General features: G+C 36.1%; 1 protein-coding gene across 1 annotated transcript; it reads left to right on the top strand.

Annotated features, from left to right (window-relative positions):
- Positions 1–2,285: 2,285 nt before the first annotated feature.
- LOC107720776 (ammonium transporter Rh type C-like) lies at positions 2,286–17,391 on the top strand. Its single transcript, XM_016528604.1, has 11 exons — positions 2,286–2,876; positions 7,190–7,382; positions 11,167–11,317; positions 11,750–11,897; positions 12,076–12,242; positions 12,921–13,058; positions 13,214–13,350; positions 14,082–14,206; positions 14,498–14,571; positions 14,685–14,761; positions 17,178–17,391. The coding sequence occupies exons 1-11, from the start codon at positions 2,846–2,848 to the stop codon at positions 17,236–17,238; spliced, it is 1,302 nt and encodes a 433-aa protein (XP_016384090.1). The 5' UTR covers positions 2,286–2,845; the 3' UTR covers positions 17,239–17,391.
- Positions 17,392–19,518: the final 2,127 nt, after the last annotated feature.

Genomic DNA, 19,518 nt, shown 5'->3' on the forward strand with positions numbered 1-19,518 from the left:
TGATTCTGCTAGTTGCTTTGAGGTTTGACTTGACCAAACCTTGACCTGATGCCAATCGTTTGGGCAGTGATGACTAAACATTCAAGGTGCAAGTAAGGGTCCGGTGGCCCTTCGAACACACTCTTAAAAATGCTGGGTGAAATATGGACAAACTGTGCCAAAACTACTATATGGCTGGCTTAAAATTCAACTTATTAATAAATATTCATTTATTGGACATTAATAAATGTACATTTCCAACATACTTTGGGTTAATTTTAAGCAAGAAATATAGTAATTTTTAAGTAATAGTTGAGTTGAATAAAACTACCCAGAGGGTAACCATTACAAAAAGTATTATAGTAAAAGTGCAGTAACCATGTTTTTGGCATACTGGTGACCAGTCGTATAACCACAGTTTTACTACAAATGCCATGATTAAACCATGGTTAGTGTAGCGAAACCATGATTAATTTGTGGTTACCATGGTTTAACCATGTTTTTTTTTTTCTCATAGTAAAACCATGGTTAATTTCCGTAAGGGTATTTATACTCTTTTTGTGTACAATGTAAAATGGTGCAATGCATCATATAACTGAAACCAATAAAAAAGAACCATATATCAACGGGGTGTTAAAAAAATGTTTTAAATAGGGAAAAATATTTCAAATAAATTAATTTACCATTAATTAATTATTTTGTTAAATTTATTTAATTTACATACACACATAATTATTTATCTAAACACGTTATTTATTTAAACAAATTTTTACATTTTAAAATGTTTACAAACTTGAAAATTATGTATTATATGTAGAGAAGGTTATTACATTATATTATTAAACACAGAGTCAGAGGAGACATACACATTGCTAAGGATCACTTAACATTCATGCAAATTCTCAACGGAGAGAGCAAAGAGTTTGCTTAAGCAGAATGAGCCCCTCTCCTCACAATGTAGTGGCCCACGGGAGTTCAGTGTTCACCATGTCAAATTTCACTCACCGCATTCAACTAGAAGGGAAAATGAATAATGATATCTGAGTATACATGAAGCAAAAAAACAAAGATAAAGAAAAAAAGAAAAGAAACTTGCTCAAGCATAAAGCCACATACTCTACTGAAACAGTAGCAACAATCGTTCAGCCGTGCAGAACCCGCACATCCACAGACAGAAGAACATTACCAGAGCGCGACTGATAACATTTACGTTATGTCACCACGTACCAGATACTGTACTCAAAACTGGTGGAGGTTTAAACCCTCCAGCAAAAGCTTTAAATTAAACTGTCTGGATCTAACAGGGGACATTTGTGTCAATCTCTAGACCGGTTGGGCTGCAGCAATTCCCGGAAGCAGTTCTTACAGACCAGCAGATTTGAGCTATAACCTCTGTCATAGACACCCATGAAGCCTTTTCCACCCTCCTACAGGTCCATACTTTGGTGAACAAACAGGACATATGACAACCATGGTAAGCCCACACATTAAAGGGGTCATATGATGTTGCTAAAAAGAACATTATTTTGTGTATTTGGTGTAATGAAATGTGTTGTGCCATTTGGGTCAATATCAAATAGTCAATGGAGACAAGAAATGGCCAGTTTAAGCAGGATGTGTCCCTTGTCTAAAAATAATCTGAGCCTCAGGAATTACACCTTGACCTTGTCAAAGATCTCAATCTTCACAATTAATTACAAGGGGAAACGAATGCATGAATACAAGCGCATATTCTGTCAGATCAATGAGTAACCAGTTCAGCACTGACGTCCAACATGTCCACTGAGTCAGTGCCCGGAGAAAGAGAAAGGTTAATAAGCATAACTGTACCATACATGCACATTGCACGATGAGTGTATTATGTGCCAATGACGAAACTGGTGAAAGTTTAAAAATGCTTCACATTAGCAATAATTCCTTTATCAAATAAATCAGCTCCTCCCAAGGCTGGACTGGGGCTAAAATTTGGCCCTGGACAAATCCAGCCCATCCAGTCCATGAGTTCACCCGTGAAGGTTTTTGCTGGGGTTACAGCCTTAAAATGGAGTAAATACATTTAAATAAATAAAAATAAAGTAGCACGCAGAAGTTATAACCTCTATGAAAGTGATTTATATTTCCCAATATTTAATAGGCTATAAGTAATAACAGCAACATTTTATGTATAACATGTGACGTTTCGTCACACGTTTGGAGTATTTGCCTTTTGCAGAAATGTATTTATTTAAGTACTGAATAAAATAAATCAGGAAGTAGTAGGCTAGCTTTTCATTTAGAACACAGCCAAACAGTTTGCCGCATAAATTATGACATCTTGGCGGCGTATGCCGTGATCCAAATTGCAATGGCTGAAAAACGCAGTTTTGACTGAACAGATTTACTCTAAATGAAAAACTATAAACTGAAATACCTGCATACTCATATTAGAACTGAAGTGACTCCGAATATTTCGACAACAACACACGGGTGCTTTAAAATCAGCGCCATCAATTAGCAACATGTGGCGTAACTTGTAGCAATCAGTCATCCTTAGACATTTCTCGCAAATGTTTTCTCTCTTCTGAGAGAGGGCGCGAGGACTGGAGACACGGACACACATCCGCGCTCCCGCTGCGTTTAAAAGTGAGACATCTCTTGACAGCAGCATCACAGACTGCTCTATGAGCCTGCAGACATGGGCAACTGCATGGGCATCAGGAACTTCTGCGACCGGCCGAAGAATACTAACGTCAGGTGGAGGTTACCTGCCGTCTGCTTCGTCTGGCAACTGTCTATGATCATTCTTTTTGGGGTATTTGTGCGGTATAATGAGGAGTAAGATACTCACTGGGTTGACTACAGAAAGGGGAACAATATAACGAGTGATATGGAGAATGACTTCTACTTCAGATATCCAAGTAGGTGCACAATTCTGTTTTCTTATTTTAATTAGTGTCTATATAAATATATATTTATATATATATATATATATATATATATATTATTTAATGCTAGTTTTGTGTTAAATGAGAAAGTATTGAGTAGACATTACAAATAGTAGCTTTAGAACGAAATATTTTATTTGATTCAACATAAAATTTATTACACATAAATGTTTAGGCTACAAGGGCCTAACACAAACTATGGAACATAAAAGAAGATAATTTGAGAATCCCATTTTTTTTTTTTCGTTCTTGCAATGGAAGTCCTTGGTAACCAAAACAGCTTTGCTACCAACAGTCTTCAAAATTCCTTCTTTTATGTTCCACAAAAGAAAGTATGTCATTCAGGTTTGAGTAAATTATGACATAATTAAAAAAAAATTGGGTGAACTATCCCTTTAAAGTTTTTTTTCTCTCACTTTTTTCCCTTTTTAAAAAAAATTCAATAATACTCTAAATAAGAAACTAAAACTGCCAGCAGGTGGCGGTAAATGTCTTTGAGTCTTTCATTCATTCGATTCGTTCAAACGGATGTAGCTTCGCTCCACGAGCCTCTGAGCGCACCTTCCCAAACGGACTAGGCTTTTATGGCCCTGTCACAAATGGAACACTTCATGTGCACTTGCGGTCTTATGGACTTACAATGGCTGCCGTGTGTGCATGTCCGTTAAGTCCACGAGACCATATGGGTGTCCCATGTGTCATTTTAGTGTTCAGAAGGGTGCTCGCGAGCGCCCCCTTTGCGGCCGTTATGCGCCCTCGATACGCACTTCTGCCGAGCCCGCACTGGGACTTCTACCTGACAGTCAAAGCAGCATTATGTCACGAAAGTGCGGACTCCGAGGAAGGCCGCAAGGGTTTAGGGTGCCATTTGGGACAGGGCTGATCGGGCGACGTGGAGTAATTGTGCTCTAAAGCCATCGGGAATCACTGGTGAGAAGAAGTAATTTGTGTTGGAAGGTTGCTTTGAGTTGATGAATTAATAATTTCTTACAAACGGATTAAAATAATCTTAAAATTTTGGGTTTATTTCGCATCAAACACAAGACAACTTTAAGCAAATAGTGTATAAATGATATCTAAATTAATTCTAATTCTATTTTTATACAATAACAATAAAACATACTTCAATTTAAAAAGTCTTGGACAAACTATGCAAAAAAACTATGCATGGTTTTCCCTCAAAGCGTCAAAAAGCACCTGATGGAGTTTGAACTTCACATCAAACTGTTTTTCTGTTTCACACAGACGTGCCTGTTCAGCCAGGGTCGCCTTGAACTCGTGCATCTTCAGAAGCAGAGCTGCAGGGAAAGCTACAAAAAATGCCATGCACACCGCCACGCGAGGTCTCACGCACTCAAAGTGAACTTCCGCCAACACCGCGATGATGACATCATATTTGCCACGCACACCCAAGCGAACTTGCGGACGCGTCGAGTATAAATCAGCCTGATTCATTCATGAATTCAGTACACGGCTCACTTTATGAATGGGCCTTTGAATCATTGGTTCACCCCATTCGTTCAAAACGCAGATTCATTCAGAAACTAAACACCGCTGTGTTGCTCGCAGATACACAAGAGTTCTGCTGTGGCTTTAGGTCAATTTTTTTTGTTGCAAAAACAGACAATATTGTGTTTAAAATATCACAATATTAACTTCTTATTTACTGAACTGTTGTGTAAAATCACATTTGCACTCGTGCTATTTGGGACAAACAGCACTCGAGTGATAAACGCTGCTCGTGTGATATCGCTTATCATGGGATATAAATGAGACAAAAACTCATACAGGAGCATTTTTGCCCCAATATCTTGAATTTTAGGGCATAACTGCATTTATGAAGTTGTTGCCCTGCATCGTATTTGTCAACAGTCAACTGTATGAAATGTAAGATGACCTACAGGTCTGGGGGCGGGGCCATTGCATTAACTGCATTCAAATATTTTAATCGCGTTATTTTTTCATAACTAATTAAGTTAACACGTTAAACTGCCAGCCCTTATACATGTGTGTATATACATGCATACATAAACATCCAATAATGCACCACTATCTGTTGGCTGTGGTATTGACGTTTATCACTTTGCTACATCTGTGAGCTTTTCTCCTGCTCTCGTACACTTGAGAACCTGCATACCTCCTTATGCACATGGGACTGTAATTTTACCACAAATGTTCTTTTGTGACAGGTGGCACAGGGGGAGGTAGGTGGTTTATTTACTCTTTGCTTATGTAAAGATCAGTATCCATTGTCTTCTTTTGAATCTTCGAAGGTGTAGTTGAATTCTTCAGTCATGTATCCTGTAGATCTTCAGTCTTCTGCTCAGACGATCCTCTGTTCTACAACTATCGACGTTGCAAGTGTTGGATGACATGTGGTGCATGAACTCGGACACAAACTATTGTTTGCGGACAGATCAGATGTCATTGAATGCATTTTGTCATGGTTGAGGTGAGACTATAGCTGGCTGCAGAAGTCTCCTGGAGGAGTTCATCTTCTTGCGGTTCACTTTTAGACCAGACTCAAGGTGTCAATTATGAAAATATTCCCTGATAGTGCAAGGACAGGGTGAAGTGCTTAGCTTAAACACAAGAGTGAAGGATGACATGCTTTATGTAAGTCAAAAGCAGTGTTTGTTTGCAATGTGAGATTTGATATCACTTAATGTGCCTGAAAACAAATATATCGCACCTGCTATGTCCGAATTAACTCGAGTTACTTCCCACAGAAAATGTTCTTTGTGTATAAATACAGTCCAGGCAACTTAGTAAGACTTGTAACTGATCCAGGCAGTTGTTACAGTGGGAGATTTCATTGTTTTTTGACCTGGAGGTTTGTAGCTCCTGCATCTTCGGTTGAGAAGCATTTCAAGGTGAAGCATCATGCCAGGCCGGATCGAAAGGATGACAAAGTGTAGTCAGTTTCTGGAAGAGCTTTCAGACTGAAAAAGGCCAGTCGGCTCTGTTTCTCTGTGCAAATAAGGGCTTGTTCAGAAAGCACAGCTCTATCTGTTGTCATTAGTTTTGTGGTGCCATCAGCACCTAGATGTCCTTGTGTTGGTGTTGTGCATTTCTACAATGGAAGAAAACCTAGAACATCTTCACAATAACCAGCCCAACCCCGTCCTGTTCTGGGAAGCTGACGTGTGGTTGCTTTTCAGCTCTGCTACAGTTTTTTTTTTTTTTTTCAAGTTCACTGCTCCTTTGACCTCAGTTATGCCACCAAAAGGCTCCGATTACAGTTTGTGACTTGGTAAAACACACTTTTGTCCTTAGTCATGGTGATGCAACTGGATATTGGTTGTAAATGTACATTCAGAGTCATTCATTTATTTCAGATTGTATTGTCATCCTCTTGTCTAAAGCATCAGTTTAAAAAATGGGGTCCGGGACCCGCAAGGGAGTGCTAAGGGGTCTGTGAAAAATGTGAGAACTTAAGAAATAGTTAGGTATTTTTAGGGCTGTCAAAGTTAAAATGTGCACTTAATATATTAATAAAATATGTAAGTCACATTAAAAAAAAAAATTGGTTAATATTTATTCTGCTTTCTAAAAATTGATGTGAAGTGCTATTCAGAACTACTATTCAGTTTGGAGTCAGTTTTTTTTTGTTTTTGTTTGTTTGTTTGTTTGTTAGTTTGTTTTTGACAGAAAAGGCACATTAAATTTATCGAAACTTGCTGTAAAGACAGTTATAATGTTATAGAAGATTGCCTTATAGAAGAAATGCTTTTATTTTATTTTATTATTATTTTTTTTAATCCTGAAAAATCCTGAAAGTTGTCATTGTATAAAAAAAAAAACAATAAATAAAATTAATCTACAAAAATGATAATCGGCAAATCAGCATATTGGCATGGTTTTTGAAAGATCATGTGACACTGAAGACTGGAGTAATGACAGAAATACATTCCATTTTAAAATATATTCAAATTGAAAACTGATTAGTGTTTTTACTGTATTTTTGATCAGCCTTGGTGAGCATAAGAGACTTCTTTCAAAAACATTAAAAAAACCTTACCGACCCCCAACTTTTGAACAGTAGTGTGTGTAAAAATATATATTAGTATATGTGCAATATAGCTGCCTCTATGATTCACGGTAAGAAGGGAATCATCATGTTTGTGGGTTCTTTGCATCGTAAAGCTTTTCAAAACCCAGTATTTCAATATTTGTTTGTTTACATCCTTGACAACACATCTTTCTATTAGACTGATTTCTTATAATCCTCACTATGGTTTTGATTGACTATATATATATATATATATATATTCATCTTTCTGCAGGTTTTCAGGATGTTCATGTCATGATCTTCGTGGGCTTTGGCTTTCTCATGACCTTCCTGAAGCGCTACAGCTTTGGTGCCGTGGGATTCAACTTCCTGATTGCGGCTTTCGGCATCCAGTGGGCTCTTCTGATGCAAGGCTGGTTCCATTCTCTGGACTACACAGATGGAAAGATCAAGATCGGTGTAGAAAAGTATGTTACTGAGATATTACAGCTGCCAAAAAAACGGGCCACAAGTTTTAGTTAAAACCAGATTAAAAAGTTGTACTCCGAGATGATTCCCTCCACCAAATTTAGCTGATTTGCTCATTTGTTTGTGGTTTAATGCAGAAAATAAGCAGTTTTTGAATGTGAACCTAGTGTTGATAACTTACAGACAAACCAGTTTGTTGTTTACCTCCGGTATCACTTCCCTGTGGGAATGAAGGATTTGTTTAGCATGTAAACAGTAATTAGAAAAACAGCCTGACAAACAAGAATGTGAATGATCTTACTGTGCGAATGCGGGCAACCCTGTTTATTTTGTAATCGGCACTTCTATACTGTTTGCTACTTTCTATGAAGTACATGATACTAAAAAATGAGACCGAATTAAATGGAACACAAATTCAGGGCTGAAGCGAATGGTGCAAATGTTAACCGGTGAGTTGATTTAAAGGGGGCATATGATGCTGCTAAAAAGAACATTATTTGGTGTAATGAAATGTGTTTATGTGGTTTAAGATTCAAAAAACACATTATTTTCCACATACCGTACATTATTGTTTCTCCTCTATGCCCCGCCTTTCTGAAACGCATCGATTTTTACAAAGCTCATCGTTAAAAAAGCGAGGTGTGCTGTGATTGGCCAGCTATCCAGTGCATTGTGATTGGCCGAATGCCTCAAGCCTGTGACGGAAATGTTGCGGCTCTTTCATACTGTGATGATGCCCTGTAAGGCCGGAGCGATGATTCAAAAACATGAAAACCCATTATAAACGAGGCATTCGTTGCATCCAGTGGGGACATAATTACGGATTATACCTTACACTGGCTTCCAGTTATATTTAGGATTGATTTTAAAGTACTTTTACTCGTTTATAAATCACTCAATGGCCTAGGACCTAAATACATAGCAGATATGTTCACTGAATATAAACCTAACAGACCACTCAGATCATTAGGATCAGTCAGTTAGAAATACCAAGGGTTCACACAAAACAAGGGGAGTCTGCTTTTAGTTATTATGCTGCCCGCAGTTGGAATCAGCTTCCAGAAGAGATCAGATGTGCTAAAACATTAGTCACATTTAAATGCAGACTCAAAACTCATCTGTTTAGCTGTGCATTCATTGAATGAGCACTGTGCTATGTCCGAACTGATTGCACTATATTCTATGTATAATCGTTTTCTTAAATTCATTTTAAACTTCTTAAATCAATTGTTTTAATCATTTTCAATGTTTTTAAATTCCTTGTTTTATTGTTGTGATTATTTTTTTTCTTTTCTTTTATGTAAAGCACTTTGAATTACCATTGTGTATGAAATGTGCTATACAAATAAACTTGCCTTGCCTTGCCTTGCCTAAATTAACTGAAATGTATTATAAAATACTATAAAAGAAATATATAATAAAATAACAAATAATATATAATGAAATATAATGATAAAATAAAGTGTATATATATGTGTATATGTATGTATGTATATGTGTGTGTATATGTATGTGTATGTGTGTATATATATATATATATTCCAGAAGATAATAAGTTTGCTTTAGTACAATGACACTTTGTTTTGATTAATCATATTTATTTATTTTACCAAAATACCTATAATTATTAGTACAAATGTGTTTTCATGCACCAACGTTCAAAAGTTTGAGGTCAGTAATTTTTTACTGACCAATTAATTTTTTTATTAAGCAAGGAAGCATTAAATTGATCAAAAGTGACAGTAAAGTAATATATTATTACAAAAGATTTCTATTCAAACAAATACTCTACTTTTGAAATTTCTTTTCATCAAAGAATCTTAAAAAAAATGTATCATGGTTTCCCCAAAATATTAATCAGCACAACGGTTTTCAACATTGATAATAATAAGAAATGTTTCTTGAGCATGAAATCAGCATATTCAAATGGTTTCTGAAGGATCATGTGACACTGAAGACTGGAGTAATGATGCTGAAAATTCAGCTTTGTCCACGATAATAAGTATATTTCATAAAATATTTTTGATTGTAGTATTCTGTATTTTTGATCACATAAATGCATGAAAATCCCCAAAGACCCCAGACTTTGACCTGTAGTGTACGTTAGTGTCTCATTGACATAACTTAAAAGCCACAAAATGTATTTTGAGTTCAAATGAATGACATCAAATGGCTTCATGCTAACCTTTGTTCAATGATTCAATCCCTGTTAGGCCAAAGATGCCGGCGGATCCATGGTGATCCACACTTTTGGAGCTTATTATGGTCTGTCCATTTCATGGGTTTTGTATCGGCCTAATTTGGATAAGAGCAAACATTTGAACGGGTCTGTCTACCACTCGGACGTGTTCGCCATGATTGGTAAGTCCATTAATCTTGTTACAAATGTTAGACCATTTGCTTGCAATATATTTTGTTATTGGACTGCTGGACATTCTGTGCAAAAGCTTTCTTAGCAAATACACAGATTGACTCTGATGCAAAAATTAATTGAAGGCTCAGATATTGTTTGCATTTTACACCCTGGTGTCCTGTGCAGGCACCCTCTTCCTGTGGATGTTCTGGCCAAGTTTCAACTCTGCCATTGCTGATCATGGAGACGGTCAGCACAGAGCTGCCATCAACACATACCTGGCCTTGGCCTCCACCGTCCTCACTACAGTCGCCATATCCAGCCTGTTTGAGAAAACAGGGAAACTAGACATGGTAAGCATCTGCCATTTTTTTTTTAGCAGACCAGATTCACCAAATCACAAGATTCTATCAGATAACAGAAAGAAACATTTTTTTTATTTTAATTTATTTTGTTTTGTTTTGTTTTGGTTTTTGTTTTGTGTTTTGGTTTTTTGTGTTGTGTTGTGGTGTTTTGTTAATTTTTTTTATTTAATTTAATTTTTCACAGGATCATGAAAAAAAAAAACTGAAAATACGAGTTTATTTTAAAAATGTGATTTCCAAGCCTGGAAAACTTGCAAAAATTTATAAAATAAAATAATTTTTTACATTAATGTCATGCAAATATATATTTAGTTATATTCATATATTTGTATTTTTGTATTATTATTATTATTATTATTATTGTTGTTATTGTCACTTTTATCCAACAAATGCAATGAATGAGCAAGTCATGGAAATTAATTTGTCAACCATTTCACTTTCTCATTTAACCTGTTTGGAAATGTATGCGATTTTGAACTAAATTTTGCATCTTTCATTTAAATGGAATGAATGCCAAAATGTGTTTTTTTTTTTTTTTTTTTTTTTTTTTTTTTTTTTTTTTTTTTTTTTTTTTTTTTTTTTTTTTTTTTTTTTTTTTTTTTTTTTTTTTTTTTTTTTTTTTTTTTTTTTTTTTTTTTTTTTTTTTTTTTTTTTTTTTCCCCGTCCAGGTTCACATCCAGAATTCCACACTGGCAGGTGGAGTTGCTGTAGGAACAGCAGCTGAATTTATGCTGTCACCATACGGTTCTTTGATTGTGGGTTTCTTCTGTGGCATCATATCCACAATGGGCTATATTCATTTCTCGGTGAGTCTTGCCTGTCAGATGAGTTATTCCAGCCAGACTTTTATGCCATCTGTGTTTCTTTAATTATTGATTTAACTACGCTCATTTGATCAAGAACATTGTCGCAGTAAAAACGTTCTTTTGTTATAAACGATTCATTTGTCTTTACTCCTCAGCCGTTCTTGGAGGAGAAACTGAAGATAGCTTGTAACACTCCAAAGAGAAAGGAAAAATTGAAATCGCATCATATGACCCCTTTAAACGTTTCCTCTGTGTTCAGCTTGATCAATGCAGATTTCTGTGTGGCGGGGTGTCTGATCGCATACGGAGCCGTTCTGGGGAAGGTCAGTCCTGTTCAGCTGTTGGTGATGACGCTGTTTGGTATCACGCTGTTCGCCGTTGAAGAGTACATCATCCTGAACGTCCTCCATGTGGGTCCGATCACTGGTTTGCTTTGTATTTTTTAGATCTGTCAAAGTTAACATGCTCTTAAGATGTTGAAGAAATGTTTTAATATAATTCTTGACACATTCACCAAATTTCATGCTGTTTCCCAAAGACAGATGTGTTCATTTCAGTAAATTTCTGATTCTGATTCTGGAGACAGACCTTAGTTTCAGTAGTCATGTCAAAGCAGTAACTAAATCAGCATACTATCATCTCAAAAACATTGCAAGAATTAGATGTTTTGTTTCCAGTCAAGACTTGGAGAAACTTGTTCATGCCTGTATCACCAGCAGGGTGGACTATTGTAATGGTCTCCTCACCGGCCTTCACAAGAAGACCATTAGACAGCTGCAGCTCATCCAGAACGCTGCTACCAGTTCATGCTAACCTTTGTTCAATGATTCAATCCCTGTTAGGCCAAAGATGCCGGCGGATCCATGGTGATCCACACTTTTGGAGCTTATTATGGTCTGTCCATTTCATGGGTTTTGTATCGGCCTAATTTGGATAAGAGCAAACATTTGAACGGGTCTGTCTACCAGTCAGATGTGTTCGCCATGATTGGTAAGTCCATTAATCTTGTTACAAATGTTAGACCATTTGCTTGCAATATATTTTGTTATTGGACTGCTGGACATTCTGTGCAAAAGCTTTCTTAGCAAATACACAGATTGACTCTGATGCAAAAATTAATTGAAGGCTCAGATATTGTTTGCATTTTACACCCTGGTGTCCTGTGCAGGCACCCTCTTCCTGTGGATGTTCTGGCCAAGTTTCAACTCTGCCATTGCTGATCATGGAGACGGTCAGCACAGAGCTGCCATCAACACATACCTGGCCTTGGCCTCCACCGTCCTCACTACAGTCGCCATATCCAGCCTGTTTGAGAAAACAGGGAAACTAGACATGGTAAGCATCTGCCATTTTTTTTTAGCAGACCAGATTCACCAAATCACAAGATTCTATCAGATAACAGAAAGAAACATTTTTTTTATTTTAATTTATTTTGTTTTGTTTTGTTTTGGTTTTTGTTTTGTGTTTTGGTTTTTTGTGTTGTGTTGTGGTGTTTTGTTAATTTTTTTTATTTAATTTAATTTTTCACAGGATCATGAAAAAAAAAAACTGAAAATACGAGTTTATTTTAAAAATGTGATTTCCAAGCCTGGAAAACTTGCAAAAATTTATAAAATAAAATAATTTTTTACATTAATGTCATGCAAATATATATTTAGTTATATTCATATATTTGTATTTTTGTATTATTATTATTATTATTATTATTATTGTTGTTATTGTCACTTTTATCCAACAAATGCAATGAATGAGCAAGTCATGGAAATTAATTTGTCAACCATTTCACTTTCTCATTTAACCTGTTTGGAAATGTATGCGATTTTGAACTAAATTTTGCATCTTTCATTTAAATGGAATGAATGCCAAAATGTGTTTTTTTTTTTTTTTTTTTTTTTTTTTTTTTTCCCCCTCCCGGTTTTTTTTTTTTTTTTTTTTTTTTTTTTTTTTTTTTTTTTTTTTTTTTTTTTTTTTTTTTTTTTTTTTTTTTTTTTTTTTTTTTTTTTCCCCGTCCAGGTTCACATCCAGAATTCCACACTGGCAGGTGGAGTTGCTGTAGGAACAGCAGCTGAATTTATGCTGTCACCATACGGTTCTTTGATTGTGGGTTTCTTCTGTGGCATCATATCCACAATGGGCTATATTCATTTCTCGGTGAGTCTTGCCTGTCAGATGAGTTATTCCAGCCAGACTTTTATGCCATCTGTGTTTCTTTAATTATTGATTTAACTACGCTCATTTGATCAAGAACATTGTCGCAGTAAAAACGTTCTTTTGTTATAAACGATTCATTTGTCTTTACTCCTCAGCCGTTCTTGGAGGAGAAACTGAAGATTCAGGACACCTGTGGCATCCATAACCTGCACGCTATGCCAGGTGTCATTGGAGGAATTGTGGGTGCCATCTCCGCCGCTGCTGCCACCAACACTGTTTATGGAGATCTAGGGTTAGTAAACGGGAAAATAATTACATTGTATTACACGCAACACAAGTTTAAAGGAATAGTTCATCCAAAAATGAAAATTCACTGAAAATGTATTCACCTTCAAGCCATTCAAGATGTAGATGAGTTTGTTTCTTCATCAGAACAGATTTGGAGAAATTTTGCTTTACTTCATTACTTGCTCACCAATGAATCCTCTGCAGTGAATGGTTGCCGTCAGAATGAGAGTCCAAACAGCTGATTAAAAACAACACAAATAATACACAGTCCACCAATTCCAACTTCCAAAGTGAAAAGCCACATCTCTGTGAGAAACAAATCCATCAAGGTGTTTTTACTTGAAACCATCACTTCTGGCCAAAATACCGGTCCATAATCCAAAATGGTGCTTGATCTGTGCACATTTCTATATTTTTCACCATAGAAAGCAATTTTCTAAATAGAGGACACCTATTTTAGTCAGAAGCAATGATTTTCACTTCACAAGCTGTTAATTGATGGACTGGAGTGGTGTGGATTATTGTGATGTTTTTATCAGCTGTTCATTCGGACGGCACCCATTCACTGCAGAGGATCCACTGGTGAGCAAGTGATGTAACGCTACTTTTCTACAAACATGTTCTGCTAAAGAAACAAACTCACTTATATCTTGGATGGCCATTTTTGGGTGAACTGTTCATAATTGGTATTAATAATATTTAGCTCACTCTAATAATTACCATTGTCCATTTCAGGTTGGAAAATACATTTGACTTTACGGGGCCTTTTGCGAAACGTGTACCCACTATCCAGGGCGGATATCAGGCAGCAGGACTGTGTGTGGCCTTGTGTTTTGCAATTGGAGGTGGCATATTTGTTGGTAAGAGTCTTTTGATATTAATCCGGTTTAAGTACACAATACAATACTTCAGAAAAGCTTGTGGATCTGAAGCGCTTTGTTGTGATTGTTTTCCATGTAGTGGCACAGGTGTGTTGTTTGTAACATGAAAACTAGAGAGGACTGTGTAGGATGACATTAGCTAGTCAGTCATCCTAATGGTTTTGCATTATGGGCTCAGGCTTCACACAAATACACCTGAACTTCACCTGGAGTTTGTAATGGAAATGTCACATTTATCATGTTGACATAACTGTATTGTTACACCAACAGGCCTGGTTCTGAAGCTGCCCATCTGGGGCGATCCTGCAGATGAAAACTGCTTTGATGACGAGATCTACTGGGAGGTCAGACAGTTTCTTTTAACATTTGCAGGAAATTAGTTTAACTTGATTTAAAATACAATATAATATTATGTTATTTTTATACATTATTTCTTTTTTTCCGTCGACCGTTGCAGGTTCCTGAGGATGAAGAAAGTGTTCCTCCCATCGTGGCCTACAACAACCACATGATCCCCAACAAACATGCAGACATGTGAGTACTGGAATAAAGCACTGACCATTTAAAATGAGACACGGTTACCGTTTCCTCAGTTATTGGCTTGTTTATGTGAATTATAGACATTTTAATCTGTCTAATGAAAATTAAATATGCTAATGCTATCATATAATGAGCATCTCCTGTGAGGTGAAAAATGTCCAACAGACATCAGCATGAGACTCAGAATACTAAAGCTGGCTGCACACTAGACGCTTTTCAAATCTTAACCGATTTTAAAACCATGGGAGACCACAGACATGAAGACGGTTCAAATATCAAACATGTTTGATATTTGCGATATGAGTTCGGTAACGCTCCGTCTCGATCGGGAGCAGTTAAATAATCGTAATGACACCACACAATAGAGGACTTTTGGGAGGATTTGTGACAAGCCGCGAATCGGGCCACACCCCCCGATCCTTTGCAAATCGGCCTTAAAATCTTCTAGTGTGCGGCCAGCCTAAGGGACCGTTGAACACGATCCTTTTTGTCCTTGAAGACATTTGTACACAAAAATGTGTAATCATTTAGACGCAACAATTGTGAAAATGCTAGACATGCATAAAAGCCACAGAACTGAACATGCACAGTGAACAATAATGCACGGTGAGTTTGTATATAAAATAGTGCTGGTTTAATATTTGTAGTAGTTTAGTTTATCGTCATAATAAAATATTTAGTAATTATGTTGTAGTAACAACAATTCAAATGTATTTTATAGCTGCATAGAAAATACAAAATAAAGAGCAAAAGGAAATGAATATGTAAATACCTATATATATGTATGTGTGTATATATATATATATATAATTCGAAAATAAAGTTTAAAAGAAAATTATAAAATATAACGCTAAATTGCATTTTCTTTTATAGCTTCACAGAAAATTGTAAAAAGATCAAAAGAAAATTAATACATATAATAGCAGTAATAATAATGTTGCTATTAAGTTAAAATGTGTTTATATAGCTTCACAGAAAATATTAGAGAAGTTATTTTGATTTAAAAAAAATTTAAGAAGTTTAAAAGAAAATTGAAAAAAGCTGCTTAAAAACCTGTCAGCATGTAATTGAAGAGCAATAGTTGCAATAAAAAGATATTTAGATAGTATTTATCTCTTATTATCGTTTGACATTAGGAGTCGATTTCTTCTCTCCACCAGAAGGTGGCGCTTGATGACCGCGTTGAGTTTAGGAGCAGCAAAATCGAACTAAAAGCTGAAAGTAACGCATGGTTTCTCATACAGGAGAGAGACAAACTTCGTGGAGCAGCGTTAACTCGCGGAATCAGATCTGCAGTGAAAACATCAGCTTTCCTGCTGTTCTCCCTGAAGATAACAATACTCGCTACCTGCCAAAATGACCAACTAGGGACTTGCTTTCCATGAAGCACATATCTACAATATTTTGATGATTCAGAGAAGACATTTTTCATGCAGGTTGAGATGCAAATATCTTGAATATCTCACTTAATTAATTTGCATATCAGAATTATTAGGTCAGAAATCAGATCATTCAGAATTATAAAATGGAAAAAAGATCAATTAATTTATTTTTATTTGTCTTTTTTTAAATGATAGGATGATTTAAAAAATATATTTCTGATTAAAGTGACTTTTCTTGTGAATGTGTTCATAAACAAAATGTGACCAAAAAACCTCTAAACCTCCAAGCTGTTACATTAATCAAATTAATTTTACAGGTGTTAGTTTAAGCATTTGTTATCCAAACATTCTTTGATCTTTATAATGTAATTATTTTGTTTTATAAGATTAGAAATAGTTTGTCTTAATTTTGTAGGTGAGAATCCGCGCATTGTATCTACATTTTTTTTTAAAAGCAAAATTCTATAATCTTTTATTTATAGATTTTTCCTGATAATTTGCATGCCAATCAGCATGCATGCATAACATCTCTAAATCAAACATTTGTCATTTTCTTAATGCTTTCACAAAGTTGTCCAAACAATAGCAGCAATGTGCAATATCAGTATGTAAATATTCCTACAATGTAAATATTCCTTTCTCTAATAATGTATCATACACATTTAATGTTTTGTCTTTTGTGTGTTATCTTTACTGTAAGATTGTTCAAAAGAAAAGAAACTAATATTAAACCTTTGACTACTGTCTAATTCCAGATTAAATTATTGAAGTGATTTCTACATTGCTCCTTTTTTTTCTCTGCACAATTCTACACTCATTTGTATAAATACATTCAGCTTGGGGGGAAAAACGAAGCGATATAGCACAAATCACACACAAATGTGTGCACAAATACTCTTAAAACAATTCCTTTTTCAGTTTTATGATGTGCTCTTTTTGTAAATATTAATTGGAGAAGAAAGTCCTGCAGTTTCCATCCATTGAGTGCTACAGAAAGGATATTTGTTTTTGTTTTTTTCTTCCACCAGAGTGCTGTGTAAACTTAACATTTGGACCCTCTTGAGGATTCCAGTTGTTTTTGGCCAGTGACCATCTTTATATCGCTTGTAGACTGACGGTGGGGTGAAAGGTCGTGACATTTGCTTGTCTGAGGTCAATTCGTTGATGTCAGAGGTGATCATGCCACATGTCTGTCCCATTAAACACAACACCCAACAGATAACTGGATGTTGGAGGTCAAAGGGTAGATGAATGCCACAAGTGAATGCAGTTAAGAGTACAGGTTTTTTTTTTTTTAAAGAAATTAATACTTTTATTTAGCAAGGATGCATTAAATCGATCAAAAGTGGCAGTAAAGACATTTATAATGTTACAAAAGTTTTCCGTTTCAAATAAATGCTGTTCTTTTGAACTTTCTATTCATCCAAAGAATCCTGAAAAATGTGCCGTTTCCGCTAAAATATTCAGCAGCACAACTGTTTTCAACATTGATAATAATAAGAAATTATTGATGATAATAAAAGTTTCCTGAGCAGCAAATATATCAGAATGATTTCTGAAGGATCATGTGACACTGAAGACTGGAGTAATGATGCTGAAAATTCAGCTCTCAGTTATTTTAAATATAATATTTCCCAATATTACTGTTTTTTTTGTTTTTTTTTTCAAATAAATGCAGCCTCGGTGAACAAAAGCGACTTTTTTTTTATATATATTAGTTATATAGCATAAACTGATTTTTTGTTTATTGGATAGATGAAATGAACAAGCTATTGAAGGAATAAAGCCAACATGCATCCAGCATGTTAGCTCTTTCAATACTGCACCTCCTAACACTTTTTTGTCATCATTCCTGTTCTTTGATTTTGTGTTTTGTTATATCACGGTTTCAAAAACAGTAAAATATTTAGTCAGAAGTGCGCCATAAGCAAACAGTCCGTATCGGTGAACGCACGCCTTTAATTTCCCCTCTCTGGGAAGTCAGCATGTGACATACTTAGATCTTCACTCCCATCTCGTCAAAGGACGTGAGGAACAAACAAACGTTCCAATTAACTGCTTTGGGTTCCTGCAGAGGGAAGCGGGAAACCCCCTCCTTTCTATTTGCACTCACACACCCCTTCTCCACCTTCTCAGCATTCACAGGCCTCGCTCTCCGTTCTCTTTCCCCGCAGGCCTTTCGCGGCTAATGTTTATTCATTTACCACTTAGAGGACGGACACAGCACCCTGTTAAAACTAAATCAAGCTCCATTCATGACATGATCCTTTTCGCCAGGCTCAAAGGGCCCCGGTCCGAGGGGGGCCGTGACCCTGAAGACGCAGAGCGAGGGAGGGGTGGGTTTGATCCTATAGCCCTCTGAAAAAGACAGCACTGTCTGCCTCGGTGGTGATTAAGCCGACCAATGACGGCCGCGGCGGGAATTTAGAGGAGGCGTGCTGGAGATTCAAATATGTCCCGCCCATTCAGAGCCGCTGGGATAATGTAAGAAAGGAGCGTTAGAGGAAGGAATGAAGGGATAGTGGGACGAGGTCTTTTCACGGCTCGTGACTGATTGCCCGTCTTTTGATTGACGTCCAGTGTGGAGCTGAAGGGTGGGAAAGTTCTGGGTGGGGTTGATGTTGAGCTGTGAGAAATGAAGGTTAGGACATTGTGTGTGAGAAGAGAGGCTTTGGTGAGAAGCTGCACGCTGCTAATTAGCTGTGACCGTTACAGCCGCTCAGTAGCACGCTGAATATTACAAATAAATGTTTTACCCAGATTAGAAAGGATAGTGTGGAATTAAATGTGTGCATTATGTACAGCGGATCCATAATGCTTTAGACGCTCAAACTAGACATAAGAATCTCCGAATGTTATTGATGATAATACAATATCAAAACCAATTGCTATTTATTTATATATATATATATATATATATATATATACAGTGCCTTGCGAAAGTATAAATTTAGTTAGTACATTGCTAACTAAATATTTAGCTGAAGCACCTTAACAGCCTCAAGTCGTTTTTTGTTTGATGCGACAACCTTTGCTCATTAGCATTTGGCAATTATCTGCCATTCTTCTCCTCACCTCTTCACCTCATGCATTAAATCGATCAAAAGTGGCAGTAAAGACATTTATAATGTTACAAAAGTTTTCCGTTTCAAATAAATGCTGTTCTTTTGAACTTTCTATTCATCCAAAGAATCCTGAAAAATGTGCCGTTTCCGCTAAAATATTCAGCAGCACAACTGTTTTCAACATTGATAATAATAAGAAATTATTGATGATAATAAAAGTTTCCTGAGCAGCAAATATATCAGAATGATTTCTGAAGGATCATGTGACACTGAAGACTGGAGTAATGATGCTGAATATTCAGCT

The sequence above is a fragment of the Sinocyclocheilus rhinocerous genome, unplaced genomic scaffold (genome assembly GCF_001515625.1).
Source record: "Sinocyclocheilus rhinocerous isolate Xijiao unplaced genomic scaffold, SAMN03320098_v1.1 scaffold1022, whole genome shotgun sequence".
Lineage (NCBI taxonomy): Eukaryota > Metazoa > Chordata > Actinopteri > Cypriniformes > Cyprinidae > Sinocyclocheilus > Sinocyclocheilus rhinocerous.

Bases quoted from the DNA above. Each gene is read 5' to 3' on its own strand.
- LOC107720776 (XM_016528604.1), top strand. From the start codon at position 2,846: ATGGAGAATGACTTCTACTTCAGATATCCAA. The intron at 7,383-11,166 runs GTATGTTACTGA...CTCTGTGTTCAG, and splicing joins ATCAAGATCGGTGTAGAAAA to CTTGATCAATGCAGATTTCT. The intron at 13,351-14,081 runs GTTAGTAAACGG...TGTCCATTTCAG, and splicing joins ACTGTTTATGGAGATCTAGG to GTTGGAAAATACATTTGACT.